Source organism: Struthio camelus, chromosome 5, assembly GCF_040807025.1.
Source record: "Struthio camelus isolate bStrCam1 chromosome 5, bStrCam1.hap1, whole genome shotgun sequence".
Taxonomy (NCBI): domain Eukaryota; kingdom Metazoa; phylum Chordata; class Aves; order Struthioniformes; family Struthionidae; genus Struthio; species Struthio camelus.
This window is the reverse complement of record NC_090946.1, coordinates 19,374,793-19,402,711: the sequence shown is the minus strand read 5'-3', so window position 1 is coordinate 19,402,711 and position 27,919 is coordinate 19,374,793. Positions and strand designations below refer to the sequence as shown.

Here is a 27,919-nt window from a genome sequence, read left to right as displayed (position 1 = left end):
GATTGGTCAAGCATGATTTCCCCTTTGTGAACCCATGCTGACCACTCCTGATCACCTTCTTATCTTTCACATGCATGGAGATGACCTTCAGGATGAGCTGTTCCATCACCTTTCCAGGGATGGAGGTGAGGCTGAGAGGCCTGTAGTTTCCTGGCTCCTCCTTCTTGCCCTTTTGGAAGACTGGCGTGACATTGGCTTTCTTCCAGTCCTCAGGCACCTCTCCTGATTGGCATGACCTTTCAAAGATGATGGAGAGACAGTAAATTTGGTCCCAGTTTTTGACTGGGGGTTGATCAGATGACATCATGAGGTCTTTTCCAACCCAAATTTCTATGAAGTATGCACACAAGTTTTAAAAAAACCTTAAGTTAACATTCAGCGCAGTACATCCCAAATCCAAAGATTATATTCAAAAGCAGAATTACTGTCAAAATGAAGTACTTTCTAAAAGTGTATTACCTTCCTTTTTTCTTTTTCTCCCATCAGGACCAGTATGTCTTCCTAAACCAATGCGTTATGGATATAATTAGATCCCAGAAAGACAAAAAAGCAGATCTTATTTACCAAAACATGACAGCAATGGCAATCTACGAAAATTTCACACCTGGGCCAGGCTTTGGGAAGGCTAATGGCTACCACGCATAGCCTGGAAGGATGGCAGTGTCTCCAGGAGGTGTTCTCTGCGTGTAGGAAAGGGAACTGTTCCATTCTTGTTTTCCAGGATTGTGTTTCATGTCTGGTTTTCTCCAGTTCTGTACAACTGATTTGAAGACGTGATCTACAGGAGGAAAAAAAACAATGCTGGCAGGAGCCACAGGTCGATATAAAAAGAAACTATTTAAAGTTAACAGAGGAATTTTGCTTTTTCCTGGGAATTTAACAGTACTGATAGGTGAAATCGCATTTGCAGTACAGATGGTGAACTAGAATTTAAATATTAAAATAATAACACAGGCTTTTTATTACAATTTTATATGATTTCATTTACAGACACCAAGCTTGTGGGCTATTTTAATATATTTAATTATTAGTTTCAGGAACATATTTTATCTACTGTATCTGGTTACTTAGCTAATAGATATGTGCCTCTGATTTTTTCTGAGTGTTCCTTTTTATTTAAAAAAGGAGTACAAACACCTCCTCCAAATGGACATTTACACTTGGAAATTGTGCCTTTTCTAGTTGCTACTCTAGAAAAAAACAGCAGAGATTCTATTTTTGTACTGAAACTCTTAATGAGAACACAGATTTTTAAATAAGGCTTGTGTCAAACTTATAACTGTAGTTGCACTGTTGGCAGGACTGTCCAGAAGTTTGGAGGTCAGCTTTGTTTTTGCTTTTCACCACAAATATCCCCTGCCTTAATATTTTGGTGCCTCTACGAGAGGAAAAGGAGTGTGGTGTGTCACTCTGAGCTTTAACTGTAGGAAAAAACTGAGCAAGTGAGTCTGCATCTGTGCATGCAGGGGTGTGTATATGAAGGATGGAATAGCTCCTCCCTGTTCTTGGCTGATAACTCCTGTTTTTACACAGTTTGTAATGATTTATTTAAAGGTGCAATATATGATTTACTGAATAATGATTGCTCTATTCTAATAGAGTTTTACTCAGGTTGGTGTCTTTTTATCATTGTTGTTGTTTTTCGTCAAATGTATAAATCTGTGAAAATATTGAACTGAGGTTCCAAGTATCCAAGCACTCCCAAACAGATTGACTGGCTTTACTCTTTCTACCAAAACAAATTGCACAAAGTTCTGCTGTAAATACCGATTTCGTGGTTGTCTTAGCCATTCAAAGCTGAGACACATCTTACCTGACTGCATCTCATTGATCTAATGTAATTGTTTTATAATTGTTTGCAATGTACTGCTGCTGTTATTTTAACTGGTCCTTTTTAAAACAGAACAAACAGAAAAACCCTGGATGCTAATTTTACAAGTTGAGGATTAATTTGGATTTATTTTACTGGTACATCACTGCTAGACTCATGAAGGCATTACCAATGAAGGACTTATGAAGTAGTTTTTGCAGGGGGGGATAGAAGGGGAGTTGTTTTTTGGTCTTTGGATCTTTGCACTGGTTGCATTGTAGAAGCGTATGAAGTTTATGAATAATGCTATAGAATAGCTATAAAATGGTGAAAATCTTTTGAAGGTTTAATAACCAGAGTCCCTGGAATTCTGCTGCTTTTTTTTTTTATTTTTATTTTTTTTGTTTTTTAGCAGAGTTGTCAGAAACTAGCTACAAATACTAGGAATATATGTGGCATTACAGTGGGAGCTGCAACCTTCTAGAATCCACTGTGAGCTGAAGAATATCTAGGAATTCCTGGTGCACAGCTGTAACTTTACAGATAACCAGAGGAATTTCTTCCATCCTGGTGTGAAATTGCGGTGTGCCGCGTGAGCAAAACTGGAGGACAAACCACAATGCGCTTCAGCTTTTTCTTTTTTTCTTTTTTTCTCCTTATTTTGTAACAGCCACTTTCTCTGAAATACTTAAACACAAGAGATTAATGACCCACCTGAGGCGCTCCTCGATGGCGGTCCATGCGGTGGATCTTTCGCCCTACGTCCTTCTAAGCTGCTGTCAAATGACAAAGACAAACCACTCGGACCAAACAAAACCATTCCAAAGGACTTGGAAGGGAGGAAAGCCCACCCCTTACAGTCATGTTATATTTCTTTTTTTAATCTTCAAAGTACTACACTTCTGTGCAGAGCGCAGAGCCAGAATTTATTATTCCTGGTCTCCCAGGAATTGGCTGCCTTAGGGTAGCAAATGCTCCCTTGCTTCGGAAGGCCCTCGTTTTATTCACTGCAGAAGAGTGGGAGATGCATCTTCTACTCTAGATTGTGCATCTTCAGTATATTGGAGCAGAACATCAAGCTAGCGTGGGGTTTCTGCCTAGCCACCACGCAGGTACTGTTGCAGAAAACCAACATCTGTGCCATAACTTTCATGTTGGAAACTGACTGCACCAAAGTCTTGCTTGTCCTCATCACCCGAGGAGTATCCGTTTTTAACGCAGGTGCATCCATTTGAACACTTCTACCATTTCCCAAAACTCAATTGTTGTGGAGAGAGACTGAAGTTTGAACTAAATGGCCTGCTAATCCTATGAATAGGTGGAAGAAGTTGATAAAGGTTAAAATGTTGAAAACATAACATTGGCAATAGCATCAGTGTGAGTAACTAGAACAGGCCTGGTAGCGTCCTTCCTGCAGGGAAGGATGGACATCTGCCAAGGAATGCTCTGTCGTCTCACAGATCCCTTTTGGCTAAGGCGATGTGAATCCCTGCCGGCATTTCTCACCTGATCTCTTCTCTTCTCAGTGTTGTGATTGCTGAGATCTGTCTCTCTCTTTGGTCAGTGTTTTCCCTTGCTGTCACTTTAACCTAAAGTTATCCATTTTCTAGGCTCAAAACTCTGCTGTGCTCCAATTAGATCTCCTGTGTTCCTCTTTTACTCTTTTTCCCATTTGGGGCCTGCTTAAGAAGGGAAAAGTTGATGTGTTTCAAATAAGTGACTGTTAATTGAATATCTTGAAATGATGTACAAATTTTATTGTTTTCATATTTGTTGTACAGGAAATTTCAGCACATGTCTATAATATTTTTAATGGTTTAATTTGTTTTTAAAGATATAAAAATAACAATTAAAAAGCATCATCCTAGAGCACTTGCTGTCTCATTTCCTTTCTTAGGGTTTTTCTTTTCTGTTCCTTTTGAGTAAAATTAATTCTCCAAATACTCATTTAGTATAGAAGGGCTTTGGAGTTGATAAGGGAAGGGGGCTCTCATCCTCTCAGGTGGTACTTGGGTTTGCATTTCAGTCACTGGGGCCCCTTGCAAGGGTATAATGTGTCACTGAGAATTGCGTGGCAGGTCCAGGACCTGATGCCAAGGTATCCTGGCAATGGAGTGCAATCTGCCGCAGGGAGGCTTTGGGGAAGCAAGATCCCTTGCTTCTCTCCTCAATTCACATAGGTATGTTGTTTGAAATGCTTAAACTTTTGTGAAGCAAAGTCTTCTGGCCGTCTTTGGAGACCACAGGATGTGTGAAAGCCACCCAGAGTTATGTGTTGATATGACTGCTGCTATTTTAGCTATGCACAGATTTTAAGAGGTGGAGAATTACTGTAGAAGTTAGTGCCATTTTATGATCTGCTATCAGATGTCTTTCAAAAGTTACGCTTAATATGTTAGTTCTTCTCACAAACGCCATTCACATTTATTAAACAGGTCTGACTGGATGACAGCATTTCATCTGGCAGAAAATGCCTTTTATTTTTGTGTGCTAGCTTGAGCTAGGACAGCACGGTCAGGTCCGCACTGCACGATGGCAGTGTGGACTACCGCAGCACAATACCACTCATACATGTTCTTCAGTGCTGTGATCCTTGAAATATTTCTGCATCTCTTGATTTCAATGAAAACCAGTATCTTCTGCCTGGTCTTGCAGATATTTCTTGCAGGCAGGAGTTGGTTCAGCCTTACAAAGTGTTAGTATCCTGCTTGACTAGAGAGCCAGTATATCTGGAGATCACCTGCGGTATCTGGTCCTGTCATTCGTTAGATTTCCTACCTTTGAGACAGAGAGGTGGAGGTCAGAGAGGGAGGAGAAGGAGGCAGTACCGTTTCTGTCCAATTTTTTACTTGTTGGACATGATACAGCGAGAAATACTGCCACTCTTGGATGCTTTTTCTGGGTAGGCCTCTGCTAGGGGTGACCTATCTCCTGCATTTCTTAGCAAAAAACTTCCACATGGTGATGCTAAATTTTTTTTTTTTTCAGGTCAATGAAAATTTCTCTATCCCTATTAGTTTGCAGCCATTTATATTTCAGGCTAGGGCCTGTGCCCCATTCAGTAAAAGCATGTCAAAACTTGCTTTTGAAGGGAGGGATTTTCTCTCAGTCCCACAAATCTCCCCCATAACCTACAAGAAAATTCCAAAGAGGAAAGATGGGCTTTGGTACATACCTTAAAATACTCGAGTTGCTGGGGGACAAGGAGGAAGGCGTGAGCAGGTAGATGGGATGTGTATGGCGGTCAAGAAAACATGCATGAAACTTTAAAGAAGCTATAGGAGATTTTTGGACTTTTTGTTTTTTTTTAATCTGGCAGGTCTTGAACTTGGCATTTCCAGCGTTGGGCTTGTCCTACCAGAAGGAAAATGAGCTCTACGGGAAAGGCTGCTCTAATGTGAGCTCTCACTAAGGTACGAATCCACCCAAAGGGTCACTGCAAGAAAATACAGCCCCTTCATTTCGGGCTCCAGCCTCCAGGTGGCACCTGGTACCGTTATTCTTTCTGGAGGAAGCACTAGCTGGTCGTGGGCCCTCTTTTCACAAGCTTCACAGCTTCTGGTGACCTCCCTCATGCCCCTGCTGGCCTGGGGAGCTGCTCCAGTGCTGACTGGGTCCAAGCCACCCGGTTTGACTAAAATGTCTGCAAAATAGGGTTTGCGGTGTTCACCACAGTGAAGCTATAGATATTTTCAGTTTTCCAGCCCACTGCCAGCAACTGGTCATGTTATTCCTGTTAAGACTGTTGTTGTTACAATTTGGTAGTTTGAAGACTAACATTTTTAGATTTTAGAAAGCACTGCCTTTATAAAAAAAAAGCCACCAAGCAAACATCTGAACAGTTCCATGGTGCTTGGAAAAAAAGCTTTCTTCAGAATTTCTTTCCATTTTATTTTTCATCACTTGGACTTTTTTAATAAGTAATTTAAAGCAAGGATGACCATTGCTTGTTTCAATCAAGAGTTAAGAGTGTACTCCATTTTTCTCCCTTAAACGTGTTTTGTACTCAAGGGGACTGAAATACTGAGAAATTCAAAGATTTCTCTGCCTTCCCAAGTGCCCGGCATGTGCATCTCCCATGCCAGGTGCTCTTCCAAGGAGTTTCTGTTTGTACCAACAGGGAAATAATCAAAGTACCTTGAAAGTACCTTGCCTTTTTTTTTTTTTTTTTTTTGGAACAGAATTAAGCATGCAGTTAGAAAATGATGGGTCACAGACCAGAGAATCTAAATAGTCACAGACCAGGTGACCTAAATATAGGTGGATGTCAGTCAGTAATATCCCTTCAAACTTTCTGCAGACGGTAACCTGAGCTGCTATCTGGAACTGAAGACATGGGTTGATCGCTCTCCTGTATGTAGATTTTGGTACTGAAATAGGTCAATGCATACCAGACATGCATTTTTGCAGCACCAATCTCTTTTCTCATTTATAGATTTGAGTTAGGATCTTTTTCTCAGCAGCCGTGGAAAGTGCATGCCTTTTCCTGACGAGCGCTGCACTGAGCCACCCGTTGCAGGGATTCAGGTCCTCAACTTTCTGGTTCATAGAGAGAGCTGACTTTTTTTTTTTTCTTCCCTCTCTAGGCAGGGTTTTCCAGTACGCTCTGGCTGTGTATGGCTGGGCAGGCTGAAGAGCTTTACAAGTCTATTAGAGAAAGGCTGAACGTTATTTCTAAAACGGAGCCTTAAGCCTCTTTGAAAGTCATTGGCTTTAAAAGATATTAAGAGAAGCGCTTGGAAGTGTTTTTCTGCACAATACAGCCACCTGGTTCTAGATGAAACATGACTATAGCAGCAATTTATTACACAAGGAGATCAATATGTTGTTAAGTGCTTTCATGAGGCAGAGCTGGGATCGGTGTGAAAATGCTGCCGGTGCCTCAGCCTGCTGTGGCTGCTCACTGCACCTTCAGAGGAAACACCACTGCCTGTTTCACCGCTTTGGTCTTTTACTCAGGTAAAATTTCAGCTTTCAGGGCCTTTGCTATTCAGCAGGAAAGTATTTTTTCCAGCTCCTTCCTTTTCCGCTGCATGAGCTGGTGAAGCTGATGGAGCCGCTCCATGCTTGTGGTGCAGGGTGGGCAAGGGAGTGGGGTTGGCAGGACAGCAGTGGGGACCAGGGTTTTGCGCCTCTTCCACATCTGCAGTGCGGCACCATTACTAAAAGGAGGTGAAAGCTTTTTAGCAAAAAGCTGTGTGTGGCTGTTTGGAAACAGGAGCTGGAATAAAGTGCAAGCAACAGTATCTGGTACTTAAAATGCAGAAGCTAATATTAATTTCTGCCTCTTCCTCCAGCTGGCTGTGCCGACGGACTGCATAGTGGCGAGCACCCTCCGTGGGGGTCTCCTGCCAGCAAAGACTCCTTCAGGCTGGACCCAATACTGGCAAGCACATGCTGGTGAGTTAAAGCACACATGCATCTGCCAAGGGGAATAGTCCCTGGGTTTAGTATTAGCAGGGATCACATCCAGGCGAAGGTCCTGCTGCGAGCCAGCACCTCAAAAGCTGTTCCTGATGGCCAGTGCCACAAATGTATTGCACTGTACGTACTGCGTGCTTGTGGGCGGTTATGCGTAAGAGTGTTCTGAAAAGCAGCAGCCTGAACACGGCAGTGAATGAACAGCCGTGCCCGCGGGCCAGGCAATGTACCTGCTGCTGAGAAGAGACACGGAGAAACCCACAACACGCTGGACAGAGACCTGCCCATGGCACCCACTGAAACACACAGAGCAAGTCTAAAAACAATGAGTAAAGAACAGAGAGGCAATCATAAAGCTAATGGGAAAGAAAAGAACAAGCACCAAGGTTGTAGTTTGATAAATAATGATGAAAAAGAGAGATCAGCATATGCAAAGCTTCTGGATCTGGGAACAAAACTGAGCAAAGCTGTGGTAGGTCTTTACTCCTCAGGCGTTTCCCTAGGTACCTGCAGGGCAGGCTGAAACGCAAACAGAGCTGCAGAGCTGGCCACCAGAGCGAGAAAAGCATCAGCAGGGTGGAAGAGAAATGCTGGCGCATCCCTGGTGCCCGTGGGGCTCTCACAGTCGAGGTGGGCGACAGCCAGGACCGGCGGTGGAGCAGTGCAGGGCTGCGCCAGGGCCTCGCGTGTCAATGCCGGCAGCAGCGAGGGGCTTGCACTGGTGAATGGTGATGTTTGATCCTCACACGAGCGGAAGGAGAAAGGGGGCGAGGGTGGAGGGACTCATGAATGATTAATCGCTGAGCCGGAGCACTAGAAATAATGTATGATAAATGAATCCCAGCGCGGCGGAGGAAGCACGGGTAAAGTTTGTTTCAGCGAGCATAAAATGGGATGTGACAAGGTGTTTATGCTGGAACAGCTGTTTGCTAAAGTTTTTCATTTATTTATACAGGTTTCCTCCCTGTTGCAGTTAAGGGATTTGCCGAGGGTGGGACAGATGGATGGGGTAATGCTCAGGATCCCATGGGAACCCAGAGGCCAGTTCCGATCCCCACGAGTCTTTTCTGGTCCCAGTCCCCCAAACGCCTTTTCCTTCCCAACTGCATCTGCAATTGCGACATAAATTATTTATGTGTTTTAAGATGTTACCTTGATTACGGACAGTAGCGAGGCTGCCAAGCAGAGGGCATCAGCACGACGCTGCAGTATCAAACCAAGGTGAAGCAGGGGGGACCGAAAGCAGCCTCTGCCTTCTTTAACCAAATCTGGCAGATCTGTAAAATTCAGTTTTCCTGTCAATAACATTAAAGGCCAAAAGCTGCAATATTAGACTTGCAAAGTTGCTCCTGCCCATGCCAAGGGAGGATATCTTGCTCCCCATGGTGTAAGCAATGCACGTGGAAATCATTTTCTCCTCTATTCCCTGCAGACTGTGTTTTCCTCCCCTAGGACAGACGCATGCTTTTCAAGTGCATGCTGCAGTCCTTCACCCAGGAGTGCATGGGATATATCCATGTTTCTGGAGGCAACAGGACAGTACTACCCTCCAGCAGGGCCTGCTTCTTTTTGGAGTAGAAAAAGAATCTGTGGTGCCATGTGCAATATAGTCATTCCTCGCTAGAAAGGCTAAAACCACAGGAAGTGCCATTGGCCTGTTGTCCTTTGCATGCAAAGTAGGTGTGAAGGGTTGGATATGAAATACTTGTCCTCAATATGCCAGTAGGAAGTTTTTAAACACCAAGGTCAAGGATATATTAAAAGAAAAAGATATCTGCAAATGCTTCCCCACTATAATATGCCTAAACCACTGCTGGAAAGGCTGAGGCTATGCAGGCGCTGCCAGGCCACCAGCCTCCCGTGCACCAGGGCTTGCCCTCTGCCCTGTCTGTGGAGCGGGAGGACAAGTGCATCATTTTTATTATTGTTATCAAATTATTACTAATTAATAACCAAATTATTATTATTAACACTATTATTATTGCATGTGCTGTGGCCAGGCAAACCACAGTGCCTCAGGGAAACACCTGGATGAGCAGACAGAGCAGGTGAGCACGCTCTGCTTTCTCCATAGCGTTTTTTCCCCCAAACTGCTCCAGTGCTTCACTGATTTGCACGGTCACTCATGTTACGCTCTCCGGTCACTCATGTTACGATCTCCGAAACGCCTCCAGCATGTGCAGCTGCGATAACAAAACACCCTGTCGGCCCCCTCTGATTTAGTTCGATTTTTCTTTTTCCTCTCTTTTCCGGGTGCCTTGATGTAGCTGGGCCTTATCACTTTAAAAGTAAAGTGGGACACAGGGCTGTGAGGGAGCAAAGGCAAATTGCTGAACTCCCTGCCCTGCTCCCAATTAATTAGCACCGCAGCCACATCCAATACGCGTAGAAAGAAGCTGCTGCGCCCCCTCCTTCCCGGCTGAGCCTGCGGCCGGCGAGCGTCTCCGGCAGCGTCACGCGGGGTATTGCCCACGAATCTCGTCCCGCCTGGCCCCCTGCCAGAAACACTCGCGCGCCGGAGATGAGACGCCGGTCGCGCTGCCTGCGGCTGTAACGGCACCGTGGCGAGACCAGCATCGCACCCATGCCCTGCTGCACCGTGAGTATAGAGAGCCGTACGCGCACACAGGTACATCTAGAATTGTTGAAGCAATTAAACGTGCGGCTCCCGCGGACTGTGTCTCGTTGGTGGCTCAGTGATATGAAAATGTACTTGGCGAATTGCTCGCTGTTGCTCAACGTTCAAAGAGCTGTCGCAGTGATGGAAACGCTGCGTTTGTCTCCTCCTCTGATAGTGTGCTTTGCTGCAAGGCGTTGATTTAAGCTTTTTGCCATACAAGGACAGAATATAGCTGCAAGGCCTTGATCTTAAAATGTTTTCCTTGGCTTTATCCTTGTGCTGTTGGAAGCCCCAAAATATCAGCAAAATATATTAGCTAATATTTGCTTGAGTCTTCTGAAAACTGCTGATTAATTTTGCTCTTTTTTCTTTTTTTAAGGGTGACTTGTTTGAAGTTGGATGCTATGGGTTGCTCTGCAAGTTTTGCTCTGCAAAAGAACAAAAATAGGGCAGAGCTAAGGCAGGCGATGTTTTTAATGTACCCCCAAAGGTGTGCAGTACTTAAAGCGGCAGGACACTGCATTGCAACTATGTTAACTGCAACCTGCTCTTCAGGTGCGTGTTTCTGCAAGCACCTCCCAGGGTATTGCTGCCTACGGCACTGCTGCTTGACCTGCAGCGCTGGGACGGATCGGAGAAATGCAGCTATTCAGGCTGCAGCCGTCCTCTAACATTTAAAGATACAGCTAAAGCTGAGAGCACGGCATACCTGCTGCTGCAGAAGCAATATGAAATATTTTAAGTTTTGCTCTCACTGCCTGCAATGCCCCGTGAAGCTGGCGCGGAGTCAGAAGCTGTGATTTCTCGGCAGCTCTGGGAAATAAGCTCTTATTGCTGCACTTGTTCAAAGCACCTCTCCCTAATGTTTCCTGGCTCTTTTTTAGGCACGGCGGCTGTGGGGTGGCTGTGTTTTCTGACCATGGCAAAGGGACAATATCACATCCTCGGGGCGAAAACAAAGTCTTAAATTAAAGATGAGGAGAGCCATATGCGGTCCCTCAATGCTTTTTGAGCGGGGACTCCCTGTGCTCCTGAGCCGCGCTGAGGGCGACAGTGTTTTCCTTGTCCCCTTCCTCAGGGCCACGGGAGATTTTTCAAAGGTTTTTTAAAAAGCATTTCTTTGGAAACATGCTTTGTTGTTTTTGAGTTAAGGCGTGAATGAGAAAATGCATTGGTTTGTGTTTTGACGGTTGAAAATGGCTTTTCTGCTAGGCTTTCGCAGTATGCTGGTTTTAGAGTGTGGACTTGCAAATTACAGTGGTATGTTAAAGCACTTACTTACACTTGAAATTCATGCTGACACATAAACTCACTGCAGTGATTTTATTTTTATCTTAGTTGGTTTTATGTTTGGATTTGATCTTATATTTTCATATATGTATATAAACATAATCCTATTAACACGTACACAAGTAGGGGACTGGTAGGCAGGGTGCAGTGCATATATATCAGCATGTTATTGAGCCATCGTATGAAATATTTACTAGCAATATTTATTCACAGACCTGATGTGCTGTGAATGTCAGTTAGGAGTAATAAAGCAAGAAGGCAGATGAGCCGCACGGGCAGCGTTTCTTCTTTGGGATACAAATAGCCAGATCGATGACGGGAGTGAAAACCAGAATATTGCTTTTCAGTTTTAATTACAGCCTGATGAGTGGTGCGTTCATTTTTCAGTGTTAATAAAGGGCCCATACGGCCTGCTTTGGCCACATGTTGGGCAGCGCCTGCAGCCCTAAGGCACTTATTTGCAGGGAGCGCAGAACAGAAAATTTAATCCAGCGTTTTGAAGCAGACGAATGTCTTGGGTAAGAAAAAGGACGTGCCAGGAGAAGGGCCCTGTCAGAAGAAGAGGGCTGTATTCAGAGCGGAGAGCAAGGCAAAACTGCAACCTCCTCGTGTGTGAGGTATAGACATGTTGTTACACACCTATAATTTTCAGGCTAGACTGCAGAGGGATTATAGACTTGTTATCTTGGTTTCCCTTTGGAGAATGCTGCCATGTTTCATAAATCCAGATGACCGGTGCTGGTTTTAGGCAATATGTAATTTGCCACGTGGACTACATGCTGGTCACTCCCCCTGCTCTTAAAGGTTGGCAGGTGGCTTCCTAAAAATGGCCAAAACAACTGTGCCTGGGGGCTGCTTTGGACAGTGTGAAACGACCTTTCCTTTCCGCGGGTTCCTGTAAATCACCGTAGTTCAAGACTGGGGTAAGATTTTCAAAGTTGCAAAAAGTGGCTTAAAAGTCACTGACTTCTTAAATTTTAAAAGTGATTTAGATAGCATATGGAGTCCAGTAGACAGATACCTTTGAAGTATTTTTTGAGTCCATTTTACTTGCATGAATAGGAAGCTCTTTATTTACCAAATATAAAAAGCCTCTAACTTGGTCTGGCCACAAAACCCTGCTGGTCAGGAGCTCGCTGAAATGTTAGTAGGGAGGAGTAAAAGTTGGAGGTGACTTGCTGCACTGAGAAGAGCAGCGAGGACAGTAATGGATAAATGCTTTGGTCTTTACAGTGTCAAACTGCGAAGCGCAGAGCTGTCGCTCCTGGCTGGAGAGGGCACAGGGCCCCGGCCGGGCGCGCTCCCCGGGTTTGTGGGTGGGACGCGGCTCCCCGCGGGTCAGCTTCGCACCAGCGGCAGCAAACGCGGGTCGCTGGGCTGCCGCGTGGCACGGTCCCGCGCCGAAAAGCACGGTCCTCACCGAAGTAGGGTCTGTTTATCCCTGCATCCCAGAGGAGCCGCCAGGCGTTCGGCATCCAGCTGTGGACGCGCGGCTCCCGCGCTTGCCGGGTTCAACTCCTCTGCCAAAGGAGCTGCTTTTTCCACTGTCGCACACCTTTGCTCCGTAGCTGAAAAAAGGCAGAAAGCTGGTTACATACCAAGCCTGCAGCCTCTAATCCGAGATATGGCACTTAATATGCTTCGATTTTTTTTTCTTTTTTTTAAGCCCTGTTTCCTAACCAATTGAGGCTCATGCGGTCCTGTTGCCAGTGCGCTATCAACTTTCCTGTAAGATTCAGCAGAGGGCCACGGTTCTCCCATCCAATAACTTCCTGCAGGTGTCTCCACTGAGAAAGGAGGAAAAAATAAGAAAAAACGTTTTTTATTTTAAGTGAAATGTCTTGCATTTTTATGATAATATATTAGTGTGTAGTAGATCTATTTATGTACTATGAGACCAGGTCAAATTCCTTTATAAATTGCCCAGTTTTCCATTGGCTTCCATAGCAGGATGCTACTTTATCTGCTAAAGCAATGCCGATTGGGTGAGTCATTTGCAGGGCTGCTCCGCTTAGAAGAAGAGACACTCTTAAAGAGCTCTTTTCCACCCATGCTGGTCTGTAACTTTGGAGGCAGACTGTCCTTCCTGAAGAGCGCTCTTAAAATCCGGGCGATACCCAAACCGTGGAGAAAAGCAGCCTCGCCGCCAGGGCAGGATTTTGCCTGGCCCTGTCTGGTGGAGCTGGAGCCGGCCGAGCTCGGCGCCAGCAGGGACCCAGCGCCGCGGCAGCAGTCGCTGACAGTCGCTCATCACCGACAAAGCCAGGCGCCATCAGACTTCGTCTGACCGTTAATAAACACGCAGAGCTTGCAGAGAAGTTACCATTTCCCTGCAGCAGAAAATCAGGCAATTTGGAGCTTGCGCCAATTTTCTGGCGCAAAGTTGCAGAAGCAGAGAATAGGGCTTTATAATGACCATGATGTCACATTCAGTATGGATGGTCTGTGGCCTCCCCATAAGAAGCAAAAGGCACTTGATTTTTTTTTTTTTTAATCTGACAATCTATGTAAAAACTGTATTTTTGCTCATTTGCCTAACCAGCAATAGCAAATCTTCAAGAGTAACTCTGTATCAATAAGAATTATTTAGCAAATAGCAAATTCAGGGTTAGCATAAGCCTTTCACAATAACTCTGAATTGTCAAGTGCTATAAACATGAGTTATTCCACTGAAATGATTGCAGGGCCTTCAGGAGTTAGGCCAGAGCTGGATAAAGCCAGCAACATAGTGAAAGGAATTCAGGAAAATGGAATTTTGTTGTTTTTAATTTAGGCGCCAGAGCACTCCTGTTCTTCTCTTCTACCGACCAAAAGATGGTCAGCTCTTTAGTTGTGCCTGCCCGTGTCCCAAGTCACTAATAATTTTGTAGCTTGATTTTTAGCTTTTTTAACTTATAGTGATATCTTTGAGTGTGGTTGGTTTGCAGACCAAATCAAGGTGCTCCTGATTGCACTCCTGTGAAGATCATCGATTTTGCACTTGAATATAACGATCGTAACATTCGCCAAATCCATTTGCAGCAACATAAATGTTCTCCCCTTGAAGTCAATGATAAAATAATCTTCATTTCAATGAAAACAAGTCTAAAATGCCACGTCAGAAAATCCTTCTAGGCGAATTTTATCTCTGTAGAAGTTATTTTACCATGTCAGATTAGTTGGGAGGCATTTTATCCGACTTTAGTTAGACTCTCCTATTTAGTTAGGACCTCCCAATGGTCAGTGGAGAGGGGCACTTGCAGAGGGGGCAAATCGTTGTACCCACCAGCAATGCCCTTTCAAAAGCAGCATTAGCTGTACTGAGAAGATCCCAGTCACTCTGCGCCCGCTGGGGCGATGGTACCACTCTCTAGATGGCTGCTGTTGGCTGTCCTTCACTCTAGATGCTTTTCTTTACCGTATAAGCTGAGGAGCTTAAAAAAAAAAAAAAAGGTCTAATTTAATCCATCTTTCCCTGTCAAAATGTATTTGCAGTTCATACTAGTGGTGAATTTAATTTAAAAGAGCTCAGATTATTCATTTTTTAAAAGCCTCCACCTTGCTCACGGTCAATTTTCCAGGCACTGAATGCGGATGATGTTGTTGTTTCTGTTTTCTTTTCCCGTAAGCTCTGCCTTTGTTACTCAGGTAATTTTTCCCTGTTCTTTCCACGCTCCCGTCCATGCCGCGGAAAGGCTGTGAGCTTTCGCGCTGCTGCGCTGATTTAAAGCTTGACGCCGTCATGCCCCAGACGTGCTCGTCCGGGAGACCCCAGGGCAGCGCTGTGATTTCCCCGGGGGCCGGCAGGAGCCACACACGTAGGGCGCCACGTGCCCTTTGGGGAATACAGGAGCGGATTCAGTCTCTTAGGGTGTATTTTACTCCCTTCAGTTCTCAGACGGTTTCTGTCTCTGAACAATGTGCTTGTTTCTGGCCATTTAAAACTACTCGCTGCCGAAAGCGGCAGAAAGAAGCAATTTCCCGCAGTTATTCTGTCCTTTCCATTCTAGTCAGGGCTAGAAGTGGGTGAATCTTTGTCAGCGAAAAATGCAAACTGAAAATCAGCAAAATGCTTTGCAAATTTCTGCCGATAATTTGGGGAAGAGGGAAAAAAAAGTTTTATCTCAAAATACCCCAAATCTTCTTGACCAATACAGCCTTTCTTACCAGGCGTTATTAACTTCAGGTTACCTATAGATCTAAATCAGCTTCTACAATCAGGGGAACGTTGTTTTTCAGTCTTCCTGGCTTTTCATTCATCGTCTCTGCATGGCAAACTGTATTACTTCGGTTAAAGCGATCTACATGATACCGCGTTGCGCTGTGTGACAATACCCAGCCTGTCCTGAGGGCAGTACCTGCGTCGCCTGCCAACGACGCTAATATATCCGCTTTTCGGCGAGGTTGGCTAAGAAGCAACTAGCAGCGACCTGGTGCTTTGAGCCTGCAGAAATCCTGCAGTCACCTTCGTTCTCAGCGCTGAAATTTCTGCAAAATCCTGCCTGAAAAAAAGATGATGTGAAGGTGTAGTGCTGGGAATATATCTAGAGGTAGGCTGCCAAGGGGCAGACTCTTTAAGGGCATCGTTATTCTGATAATCAGATACCCAAGGAAAGAGGAAGATCCCTCTGTGGGAACGTAAAGCGCTTACCCGGCTAATGAAGTGGAATCAATACGGGGAGCGTGAAGTGACTACATCATGTTCGCCATTAATTCGCTTTGCAGTCACTTATCTTGAAGCCTCTTAAAAGAGCTGCTGGTTGTAAAGACGCATCTCTCGAAAGCACAAGGATTTGCCCGTGAAAAGCTGCTGCTGTTAACCATCCCCTGTGACGACCCTCTAATTGTATCGCTGGTAGCACCAGCGTCTCATTTGTTTATTTTTATTTTTTTGTAGCGATTCCAAGGTTTAGTTATGTTAGCTGCTATTTGTGTTAGTCGCTCTCTTCCATGCTGCAGTGATATTCGCTGTCTGAGAAGCTGTTTCAGGGAGAAAAGGGCCTTAGCGGAAAGTGAGCCCTATATCCTGGGGAGAGGTTTATCCCTGCGCCAAAGGCTGGCACGAAGCTTGTGTGTCTCCTAAACCCTCCTTTCCCCCCTTCCCAAGTGGGTCCCGGCTCCACACGCCTAGCACTCGCCGCTGGGCTTCGCCGCCCCGCGGCTGCCTAGCAGCTGCGCCTGCAGGCAAACGCAGAGGCAGCGACCTGCAAAAATAGCCCCTTCCTCTGCAGGGTTTTTTCTTCTTTTTTTTTTTTTTCCCTCCCCTCCTGCAGCTCTGCGAGGTCTCGGCCATCCAAGTCATGCAGGGCAGTTACGTTGCGCCGTCATTACCCCGGTGCAAACGGCGACTCCGAAGCAGGGCCCTCTTGGCCAGATAGAGATATAAGCAATGAGAATGTCTTTGAATGCTTCCTTTGTTTTTTTTTGTTTAACGTGGATATTTTTATATGTTGCTCCAGTTGTGACTTCCAGGAAGCGGTGCGTTATCCTCCGCTGAACCGAGCAGCGTTAAGGCAGAACGGCCTGCGGGCAGGGTGGCAACCTGCCTTCAGCCCTGCTTCGGCGAAACCCCTGCCGAAGCGCTTGGCTGAACCGCAGCATTTGTGCTTTAGGCTTGCAACGTGCGGCCTGATGTTTTCCATTAACACGCGTCTAAGACTGGGCAGCCTGGGTAACTCGTAGCAATGAGCGGCGGCTGCATTTATCGGTGGAGTCAGTCTGGATCATTCCTTCTGTATCTTTTAACATGGAGCTCATCAGTGCTGGGCCAGCGTGCAGAGAGTTACGCAGGGTAACGTCGCTCATCACCACGCTGGAGCAGGTTTTAAATCCTTTTTTTCATTTTTGCAAAGCAGCCAGTGGCTGCAGAGGGCACAGTGAACTGCTGCTTCAGGAGCCAGGTTTGGCTTTGAAAAGTTACAGATTAATAAATTAATCAACAGGCCAGGGGCCAGGCAGGCTGCAAATGCCGGAAAGTACCAAGCGGATCATTGATGGAGCACAGCGGCATCGAAGGTAAATTTATCTGAGATGCTGCATGCACGCAGGAAAATCAGATGTTTCCAGTTTGGCTGGATGTTTCTCACTTGGCTCCCCTGCGTATGTAAAAACCAGCTGCAGAAAATTTAGGATTGGCTGGGTGACACCAGAAGGTGTCACTGAAGAGCCAGGGATGGTGCAGGGCCGGCACCAGAGAGGAGTCCTCACGCGCTGCGAGGCAGCACGGGGAGCAGCATCTTTCCTAATGTAAGTGTCTTACAAGACTTGATCTGATATTATAAAGCAGAGACATTTGGGGGACCTGCCTCCAAGATGAGTATTGGAAGGAAATCCATCATTAGTATAGCTGGGGCGGAAAAACCCTCAAAGGGATACTAAACGCCCTGCTTTAAGCCAGTCTCTTTGCCACTGGAGACCAGGCTGTAACCTTCATTGTTGTTGTTTCAATAAAAAGCAAATAACCTGGAAAAACCCATTTTCACAACATAATAGAGTCTATACAGTGACATTGCGCTAAAAAGGCACGTGGTCACCTGCTGTGACCATGCAGCTGATGAGAGCTGCAGGTCTCAGCGCTGGCATTTTGCCATTTAATCTTTCCTGTGGCAGATCAGCGCAGAGATTAGGTAGCCTCTGTGCATTGTTCTCCACCGAAATAAACCCTATGCGATCCTATGCGACTTTGTTCACCCCTCTTCCCCATGTTGTTTATCCATTTTTTTATTTCAGCCGCTAATCTGCTGAGGATTTCAGCCTTTAGCTTGGGGTTATCGGAGCGGCATTGCAAGTGGAGAACATCTGCTTTGGCTTTCATCCACCTCAAGCACGGCCGTTAATCACTAGAAATGGAGTGTGAAAGGGAGAGAAGAGGTAAATGCGCTTTTGAGCCCAAACGTCCTCGGATAAAACAGCTTTTGGGCCATGCAGAACTGCTAGATTTTCACAGTTTGGCGTTTGGGGAGGAACCGGCTTGGCATGCCTCATCGTGGCTGGACCCTTTTAATTTTGAAGTGACCATAAGAACAACCAGCAGCCGTGCCTTCCTGGGAGCAGGAGGCATCAAGTACTATGGGACTGCTTAATTTTCCCTCCCAGCTCACATGCTCTTGTACACTTACATCTTTTTTAGTTACTGCGGCCAGCAGTCCTGTTCCTTCAAGGCGATTTGTTACAGGCCATTGGAGTTAGTGCTGTCAGCACGTTTTGCAGAGTTAGGACCCTCGCTTTGGGTGGCAGATGTGGCTTATCGCTGACAACAGCCCTGCAAGCGCTGTGTCCGGGGAAACGTCGCTGCAGGTCCTTGTGCTTTGCTGCGCAGGGAAACGGTTCACGTTTGCCGGCGTTACAGCTATAATAGTTGTCAGCTGAGCTGGCGCCCCTCCGAAGGATGGGGACTATCCTGCCTCAGAGCAATCAGTTCAGTCCCTCTTCAAACCTGGCTTATCGACATGGGACAGTTATAACAGGGAGGGATATGAGGGATTTTCAGCTTCTGTAGTTAAACCAGCAATACCTCCCAGGAGGACGCCGCTTGCCTAAAATCAAGGCCTGCCCTTTTTACTTCCTATTGCTGCAAGCCTTCTTGAAGCTGTCCTGACAAAATCCAGTCTCCATCTAAAATCAGGATGTCCACCTTGGCCTAATGCTTAATTAGACCCAGAGAAACAGGAAAAAATTGCTCCTGCGTAGCCGAGCTCGCAGCTGGCTATTTATGCCCCTCCCGCACCACCTACCTTCTGCTGCTAAAAAAGAGGGGATGGGGAAGGCAAATTTTTGCTTATAGGGGTGCATTTAGGCAGGGTGCACCTCATCGGCTCTCCGGCTCAGCACGGCACAGCATGACCTTTACTGGATTTTTTTCTCCTAGCCCTAATTGCAGAAATGGAGACACACCTTTTCTGGCTGTTTTGTCTCCTTCCTAAAGGGAACTTTTCTTCTTTGCAGGTCCTTTTAGTTTTAGCAACTAAGATCTGTTCTGAAAACTCCTTGGTATTTTTAGAAGCTCCTTGGTGTTTGAAGGAAAATCAAACAAACCCACAAAAAAAAAAAAAGGCATGAAAAAGAACAAGTCAGTAACTATGTTTCTCTGCTCCAGTGATGAAGTGCAATAGTGGACTGAAATAAAATACTGTTATTTATACCAGAACAGGAGTAATTGCTGCTCTCCACCTGGTAGGTAAGACATCCACTGACATCGGGAGTCTAAAATACAAGTAAACAAAGTCTGAATCTGTGCGAAAGGCTCCATTTTGCAGCTGGAGAGCGGTGTTTGCACAGAGCAATCCCGCAGCAGGGCCGGGAACGGGGAGCAGGGCTGGCGAGGACGATACGGTCCTGCCCGGCCCCTCCTGTCTCCCCTGCGGGCTCGGAGCCTCGCACCGGCTGGCAGCATACGCTTTTCAAAGCTATTTAGTATGCAGCACAGATGATAGCCCAGTAACTTCATGAAAAATAACATCTGTTTAGGCAGAAACTGGGCGCAGATACGTGGAAGCAGGTTTGCAAGAAGGGGCACGTGCATTTGAGGGCGGGAGAGAGAACAGTTTGGGCCAAGGATGCCTAAAATTTAGCAGCTCACCTGCTGCGATCCAACCTCAGCACCACCTCCTTACGTAAAGAAAAAAAATATGTAATAACCTCCAAACCTGCAGCTGGCACCAAATGCCGTTGCTCCATGTTATATTTTAGCTGCCTGATAAAAACAATTTCCCAGCACTGGCAAGGAGAATTTTTCCAAACCCATCCGTATGCCGGGCTTCACCCAGGCTTTAACCCACCGGGCCCTGCGTTGGTGCTGCTGCCGAAACAGGCCTCCTGCCAGCTTTCTGGCTGAGCCCAAAACCGCTGCGTTCTGCCCGGTTTCGGGGCAGCATTTGACAGAGCTGGGAGTGGCGCAGAGATTTGCTGCAGAGCCGACGCGATGGGAGCAGGCTGGAGCCGACCCAGCGTCTTCCGGAAAGTCACTGGGGAAAACTTATTTTTTCTTTCGGGTTCTGCTCTTTTGTCGTTTACTTCAGCTCTCGGCAGGAGCACGGGATGGGTCTCGCTGTTTGAAGCAAAAGGGGAGAAAAACGCTGGCGCCCCTCCGTGCAGCCAAACCCGCGAGCCAGCTGCCCTTCAGCGGTAACGGGAAGATACCACCGAGCTGCTTCTCTTCCTCCTCTCCTCTGAGCCCCGGTGGCAAGGCAGGTGTCCCGCTCGTGGGAGGCACCAGCAATAACAATGAGGCCTTAAAATTAATTGCCACAGTCAAGGAGACTTTGTGCCTGCTCGTGGATGAGCCAGAAGATGGATTTCGGATAGCAGGGAAAGGAGGAAGCTGTGAGAGGGCCCATGATTTAATGGAGATGAGCTGTCTGCCAGCATGAGTCAGGAGTCAGGCGAAGTGAAAGGGGTCAAGGCTGAGAGCAGGCGCGTCCCGGGCGGTCTGAAGCAGCCGCAAGCTCAGGAATATGATGTAGTGCTATTGCAAAGCTACCCATACGTCAGACGTGCGGCTGTCTGGCCAGACTTATGGACCGGCTGCGTACGTCCGGTGTCAATAACCACGTCGAGCCGTAAGTCCAAATGCCCCTCGCCGGGGACAACAGAGCAATGAGCAGACCAGGAGTAAGCTGTGGCTTTCTGCCCACCTTGATCCAGGTCTGTCTATGGACAGAGTATTCAGCAAGCAGGCCGCAGACAACTGTCTGTCGCGCGCGCGAGAGATACTGGCCTTTCTGCAGATCTCTCTGTCTCTATCTAGGAGTCTGATAATCCAATCTTGTATAAAGGGACCGCTAACACATGTGTTTATGTTTGTCCTCACTGTACTGTTTCCTGTACCACAACAGCACGCAGCGCAGAAACACAGCGCTCCCTAGCATCTGCTCCCAAGTTTGTCTGAGGCAGAAAGGAAAATAAACTAAAAAAAAAAAAACCCAAAATTAGAAGTTTTGGAAGTCTGACTTCATCCGAACATTTCCCATTAGCTGTTGAGGAAATCGGTGTCATTGAGAAACGCGTCAACTGTCCCTGCTGGTTTTGACGTTGCCATCTGATTCAGCCGTGCAAAAAGTGCAAATATGTACGTGCATGCGTATATTCATATATGTTTCAGTCCCATCCTCCAGGGCTTTATAACAGCTAGCTTCCTGTGTAATTAGCTTGAAATATTACCAAGAACAAGGGCTACTGGCATGGTTTTGAATAGCAAATTGGCTTCATGTCACATCTTGTTAAGGGTTTTTAAATCTAGCCCAGCTTGCACGGGACTGTTTGCGAGTTGCTGGGGTCACAGCTGCTTAGCTTAGCTGCTAGCCAGGCCCGCAGGATCAAATCGATGGCTACCAACCTCTCTGATCTGTTTGTTCGTAATCGCAGCATTTGGTTCAATTTGCCATCTTAGGCCATTAGAAGAAACTCTCGAGAGAGTCATGGTGCTTGATACCAAGAGCAAGAAGGCTCTTGAGACCTCAGCTAGCCACTGCTAATATGAGGACCAAACCTAATTTGGGTCCAGCCGGCGGCAGGCCAGGGGCTGTGGCTGTGCCTCCTGGCACCGGCCACACCGGGACCTGCGGGGACGAGCCCCCCGAGGCGGCAGACGGCATTAGCTGGGGTGCGGGGCAGGACAGGACGGATCTGCCCAGGACGTCTCTAAACACCAGGTATCTAAGAGCACACAAGGCCTCTCTGGATGAAGTCTGGGGAGACATGGTTGCAATGACACCGCATTTAGGGTGCTAAGGTCGGTTGAAAGCGAGACACTGTCCAAGTACATGGAGAATATGAGATACAAGAACATCTGCTATTTTTATCTTACTACTGGCAGTTCTTTAAAACCATCTCTGGAGCTTCTCTTGCAGCTTCTGCTGCAAGCCATGGCTGGATGCAGGTTCCTGAAAGCTCAGACCTTCGTTTGCAGGGCTATTTGGGCCGAGTGAAATGCCTAGGCAGATAATCTCTTTGCAGTCACCCGCAGAGATGTATAAATCTTTTGCCTGCAGCGTGTGGGTGAAGAGAGACCCCCGGACTGTTTTCCTCCTCCTCCTTCTCTGGTACTGCCTCAAGTTGGGAGTGCAGCACCACATCCGTCATCGCACAAAATATCACCTCAGCTGAGCTCAAGGCTGTCTACAGGGACTACTGCAGGTAGAAAAAACACAGCAGAGAAGGAGATGAAATACAAGGCAAAGGGATCTACACAGGATCGCAGCCCTGTGCTGTCCACCCATCTCAGCAAAGGGCTGAAACCAGCCCAGACAGGAGGAGGCTGGTGTTGCTAGACAGCAAACGTATCAACCGGGAGAAAAGTTCTCACTAGTGAAAAACTCAGGGAAAAACACCTCTGCTGACAGAGGAAAAAACCCAGCCAGAGACACCGTCTCAGCGGGGACCACACACTGACAGGCAGGAGCGGCTGACGGGAGCAGACGTGCTGCTACCGAAACGCGGCGGCGGGCTGCTCCTTTGGCACTTGCCCGCGGCCAGCTGCAGCGTCTCCCTGCCCAGCTCTCAGCTGGAGCCCCTTGCTGAAAATTTTCCACTGCCTTTTGCCACAAGAGGCCTCCAGTCTCCAGGAGCTGCTTGTGGGGTTTTTCCTAGCTTCCCCAGAGAGCTGCTCGAGCAAACTTGCAATTAGGAGCCCGGGTTAGCAGTACTGCTGTCTTTCTAAATGTAAAATGAGCCAACACGTTCCTTTGTGGACTCACTTTTTCAGACCCCGTACCATTCGTTGACAGGGAATTCCTGCTCCATCCGGCTATGGCAGCAAATGTTTTTGCTAAAAAATGTTGCATTGGAAAACACATGTGAGTAAAGGCAATCTCTTCTTATCATTGATTGTATATAGCTATGTCAAAGTTCATGGCTTAATGATAAAGATGTTATGTTTAATAACTTTTTTTTTTGTTTTGAAGCCTCCTGCTTTTTGTGATGCATCATGAGCTTAAGGGCAAATTTCTTGCCGTGCTAACAACCATTCATATGATGCTTGATTAATGTGGTTATGGCTATAGAGATGCTGCACTAATTATAATGATATGAACATGATTGCTCCTCTCGATTTCCATTTTAATGGGGGCCGATACATATCTCTGATGGCTTTTACCATATGTAGTAACCTTCCTAGCCATGAATAGGAGCCTGTAGAGCTGTTGTAGGTACGCTGCAAGATATAGGAAAGCACAAAACGTAAATCTCGAGGACAATGCAAAATGAGTATGCGTTTGCATTTCAAAGGGAGCACGGGTTTGCATTTTGCATAGATGGGCTATAATCTCTGCGCTGTGCTCTCTGTCTCCGTGTATCCCAGTGTTTAAACGGCACTGACACCGTGCTGTTGTGCAGCACCTCGGGTTGTCAGGTGTGCCGGGTACCTCAGGCAGCTGCTGTCGAAGGGATACGTCCCGTCCGGGGAGGGCGATGAGTTAGCACTGAGCTGGGGTATGGCTCGCGCGGAGACGGGTGCATGTGGCCAAGCCGCCCAGGCTGGGCTCTGTGCGCCCTGGCTCTCGCCGCAGGGGCTTGCCCTACGGGTACCGTTTCAGTGAGGATTAGGTCACAGTCACCACTGACTTGGAGGTGGCAGGAATCAGGATAACTCCCTACACCCTGCAGCTCATCACAGTACTCACTGCAAATACAGGTGTGTTTAATGACCACCCACCTGCACAAGTGATTCTTGGGCTTATTTAACGGGTAGCGAGTGGCCGGGGGCTCTTGCATGGCAGGGATTGCATCAGTACTGCAGGCTGCTGTTACTCCTTGCGAGGCCTTGCTTCCCGTTGGTTTTCCATGTTTGTTCTCTTGTCTTGGAAGCAGCTATTTGTGCCTGGGGTTCAGTCCCGGACGACGCAACGGGGTGGTTGTCTTGGGTCAGATATTGGCCCTTAGCTGATGATGGCCTACCCCTCTGGCTGCGGTTGTGCATGGTGGGGTCCTGCACGTCCTAACATTGCACGCCACTTTGGCCTGCGCGATCTGTTTGTGGTCTCGTCTGGTACCAAAACTTATGGAAAGGAGCCAAAATAGGTGCAGAAGTCTCTTGACCGCCACGCGATGCTCCTGAGTGGGTGTAGCGCGTACCGCTCTGCGCCCCACCAAGCTCGTGGGGAGACTGGCCACCTCTAAGGGCTACTGTTAAGGGTGCAGGTGACACAGTGAGCCCCCCCCTTAATGAGTGGCTGGGAGTGGGAGAGATCGTGCCCTGGTCCGAGGTAAGCACGCAGCTTTTTATGAAGTCGAGCGTTGTCTGAGATCTGGGTGACCTTTTCCATGAGCTGAGCCGCTGCTCACAGCGCCGGGAGCTGCCTTCCTGGGCCGCGGGAGGAGAGCTGGAGCCAGCGCCTGCTCATCCTGGTTTAGAGGCTGCGTGTGCTAAAACGGAGGTAGCGCCAGCTGTTCCCGCGGCCGGTGGCGCTGGGCGTCCGCTTGATGCTCCTGGTCTCGGAGGCGCAAGCCTGAGCTCCCCGCTGCGCTTTGCACCCCCGGCGCAGCCGTAAGCGGGTGCCGAAAGGCAGGCGTGCGTCCCCATCGCCTTACTCCCGCGGGTGACTTTGGTGGCAGAAAGTTGGGTGCTCCTTGAGCCTGCTGGCAAGGCAAGACCGGGTGGACCGCGGGTCCCTCTCTGGAGGAGCCTGGGGTCGAGGTGCCGTGGGGGGGCTGACTTTCCCCTGCGGGTGGGCGCTCGGAGCCGGGGTGGCCGGCGGATGCCGGGGCCGGGGGAGCGCACCCCCGCGGCTGGAGGGTCTCGCCTTGGCCCCGGCTCCCTTGCTCCCTGGGCGCCGCATCTGTGCCGTCGCCCGCCCGCGTTTGGAAAAAAAACCCACCTTTTTCCAAAAAACAAAATTCCTTTTGTTTTTCTTGTGGGACCCGCCTGGGCTCCAGCCTCTTTCTGTGTGTGTGTGTGTGGGGGGGGGGGGGAACAGAAAAATCCTCTGGGGAGGGGGAAGAGAAGTACATTTAAAGAAGCGCAGCCGCAAGGCCGGGCGCGGCAGGGGAGGCGCCGCTCCGCGCCGCTCCCGCCCGGGTTTTGCGCGCTTCCGCCCGCCCGCGCCTTCTCTCTCTCTCTCTCTCTTTTTTTCCCCTTCTTTCTTTCCTTTTTATTCTTTTCTCCCTTCTATTTTTTTCCTCCGTCCCCCCCTCCCTCCCTCCCCTCCCTCCTTCCCTCCCTCCTTAGCGCGGTTGGATCAGGCTTTTGGTATTTCCTGCCGCAGCCTCCGCCGAGCAGCTGCCCGGCCGCGGCCCGGCGCTGCCGCGCGGACCCCACGCGCGCCCCCGCCCTGCGCGCGCTCCCACGCGTGTCCCGGCGGCGCGGGCGGGCGGGCCGGCCCCGCCGCCCCCGGCCCAGGTAAGGCAACCCCTCCCCTGTCGCCGAGCTCCCTCCCCCCCGCCCAAAAAAGCCGTTTCTCACCCCTCGGGGGGCGTGGGAAGGGCTGGGCGCAGGTTCCCACGCTGGCGCGGCCCCGCGCCCCTGATGGTCCCTCGGGGGGCCGGCGGGGACGGGGCCGCGATGGGGAGGTGGGACCCGGCACCGGGGAAGAAGGCTCTCGGCTCGCCCCAGATGCCGGTGGGGCGGTGGGCACGCGAGCGCCGCTCCGCCACCTCGAGGGCTTCGCGCCTCCGAGGCACGAAACGAGCGGCCGACGTGAGTCGGGGGGACGCTGTCTGCCCGCCCGCCCGCCGTCCGGCTGCCCTGGGGCTCCCCCGGCCCCGCCGTGGGTTTTCTCCACGGGGGAGCAACGCGGGTGCTGGGGGACGCCCGAACCCCGCCTGAAAGCGTGGGCGCCCGCCGGGGTTACTTGGTGACTCTGCCGCCGGCGCCTCGTTGGCCAAGGGGGGCTGGAGCGGGACAACATCCTCGTTCGGAGGGGCGGGAGGGAAAAATACAGAGCTTAGTCCTGCGCTCGGTCTCTTCCAGGCTGCAGCAGGCTGAACCCAAAACACGATTTAATCATCGCGTTGCATGAATACAACCGAAAGGAGGATTTACTGCCGTAATCTTTTTTACGGCGCTTAATTGAATTCCGGTGCGCTTTATTGCGACGCTGCTCCCTCAGGTGAGGGGGCGGGAGGCCGCGCCGGCGGCTCCTCTCCCTTCCCGGGCGGCGCGCTCGGCCAGGTGCTCTTTGGCTGGAAGCGGAGGAAAACCGTCTCTGCGCGGCGGTCGGAGCGTGTGGTACCCCCAGGGAGAGGCCCTCCTCTTCCTCTGCGCGTGGGCCGTGTTCGGGGTCGGCGTGCTGCCGCCCGGAGCAGAACCGAGGCGCGGTTCGTGCGACGTTTCTAGGTAATGTAAATTTGAGCTAGGTCGGTCTGGGTTGGGTTAGGCTGGCTTGGTGTCCGCGTGACCTGTCCTTCTGCTGAGGGCAGTTGAAGGATGGTCGGTGTTGTCGGCGGAGGTCTTCTAGGGTGGGATCGGGGGCTTGGAAGGGGGCAGATACGAGGTGGCCCAGAAGCGTGTTAGCAGGATGCTCTGACCCCCCCGCCCCGAGCGCGAGGCTCGCCCTGCGACGGCGTGGACCCGGGCCGTTCGGCCCGCCCGTTTTACGCAGCGGGACGGGGAAGAAGCTGCGCTTGGCGTTTGTGCTGCCGGCCTCCCCGCCTCGGGAGCGTGACTACTAGCGCAGAAACGCTGCTCCTCACGCCTCCGCTCCTCGCCGCGAGACGGCTCCGGCAGCTCGCCGTAGGCGTCTGTGCGTCCCTGCCGCCGTTACTAAGGTAAAGCAGGCGTCGGACGCAGCTTGGGGAGCGGGCAGAGGTGAGACCGATGCAGGGGGGCTTGGGAAGGAGCGGTGGTGACCTGCCGTGCCAGCCGGTCTTGATGCGTGGCCGGGCGGACTCCTCTCCGCTACTGCTGCACGCAGGGGTCGCAGCCCGCACGGCTGCCGGCCGCACCGGGGGGGAGCTGCCGAGGACTTCGCGCCCCGTCTCGAGCAAGGGGGCTTTCCTCCAACCTGGCCACGCGCCCCCCTGGCTTTGGTGGTCTCTCCTTGCCGCTCAAGCCACCTTCCTCCTTCGTGTCTCCGGTTCGGGGTTGACCGGTTGCTCTTCACGAGCAGCTTTCCTGGCTGCAAAATTTACTGGCCGCGTGCTTCTGCTGCCGTGACGCTAATTGGAGGCAACGCGTTTTGGCGTAGCGCATGTTTTAGGCCAGCCGTCTGACAGTAGCAGCTCCGAGCGTGCCGTGTCAAAACACTTCTGTCCACTGCTGCTTCCGAGGTGGCCAGGGCAAAATTAGTTTGTGGATGCTCTCTCCCAAGCTTGGCGTGTGAGATCCGGTGAGTCAGGGGAAAAACAGCAAAAGCAAAGCCTGCTGACCAGGAGTGGTTTATCCCTGAGGCACCCCGAAGCCTGAGACTTCGCTTTGATACTTTCCCCATTTCTCAGTTATTAAAATACTGTTTCAAGGTTTATTTTTTCGTGCTTGCGTGAGGCTCCAGATACCGTGTGGGTATTTGTGTGATGCAAAGAGATGGTGGGACTAAAGAGCGACGTTCTGCAGAGCTGGAGGCGGCTGACCAGCAGGTTAGTGAGAGTGACCCCCTACGTGGCCTCAGGCCCCCTCCGCGGGAGTGATGTGAAAGTGGATTTTTCCAGGTCAGACGTGCCCCTTGTTCTGTTTTGTGTTGTGTTTGCAGAGCTGCGGTCGAGGCTGTGTCGTTATTTCCTGATGCTCCTTTTGGAGTGAAGGATTTATGAATGTGCCAGTCTGACTTTGCTCTGGGTTGAAAGGCTCTGTTCTCCTCCTTGTTTTATAACTACCTAGGGTTATACCTAGGTTTCCTTTCTGCAGTCTTGCCTCACTGAGGTCTGTGCTA

The 27,919-nt window shown here is 49.2% G+C and overlaps 2 protein-coding genes across 9 annotated transcripts in view; both read left to right on the top strand.

The window, feature by feature from the left end:
* PTPRJ (protein tyrosine phosphatase receptor type J) overlaps nucleotides 1-3,679 on the top strand; it is a 75,758-nt gene extending 72,079 nt beyond the window's left edge. For 3 of the 4 annotated variants that reach the window (XM_068944853.1, XM_068944855.1, XM_068944854.1), the window contains one exon: nucleotides 487-3,679. In XM_068944853.1, the coding sequence (XP_068800954.1) occupies nucleotides 487-645 (159 nt within the window). In that variant the 3' untranslated portion in view covers nucleotides 646-3,679. The remainder of the gene's footprint in view (nucleotides 1-486) is intronic. The other variant, XR_011141331.1, reaches the window with a different exon arrangement.
* Nucleotides 3,680-7,189: 3,510 nt separating this feature from the next.
* The window catches only part of OSBPL5 (oxysterol binding protein like 5), a 134,534-nt gene continuing 113,804 nt past the window's right edge, over nucleotides 7,190-27,919 (top strand). Inside the window, exon 1 of one of the 5 annotated variants that reach the window (XM_068944842.1) lies at nucleotides 7,190-7,210. In XM_068944842.1, coding sequence (XP_068800943.1) covers nucleotides 7,205-7,210 — 6 coding nt within the window. In that variant the 5' untranslated portion in view covers nucleotides 7,190-7,204. Of the gene's footprint in view, nucleotides 7,211-9,756; nucleotides 9,831-22,876; nucleotides 22,913-25,374; nucleotides 25,453-26,200; nucleotides 26,389-27,919 lie in introns of those variants that run through there. The other 4 variants (XM_009674447.2, XM_068944840.1, XM_068944843.1 and 1 more) reach the window with 4 other exon arrangements.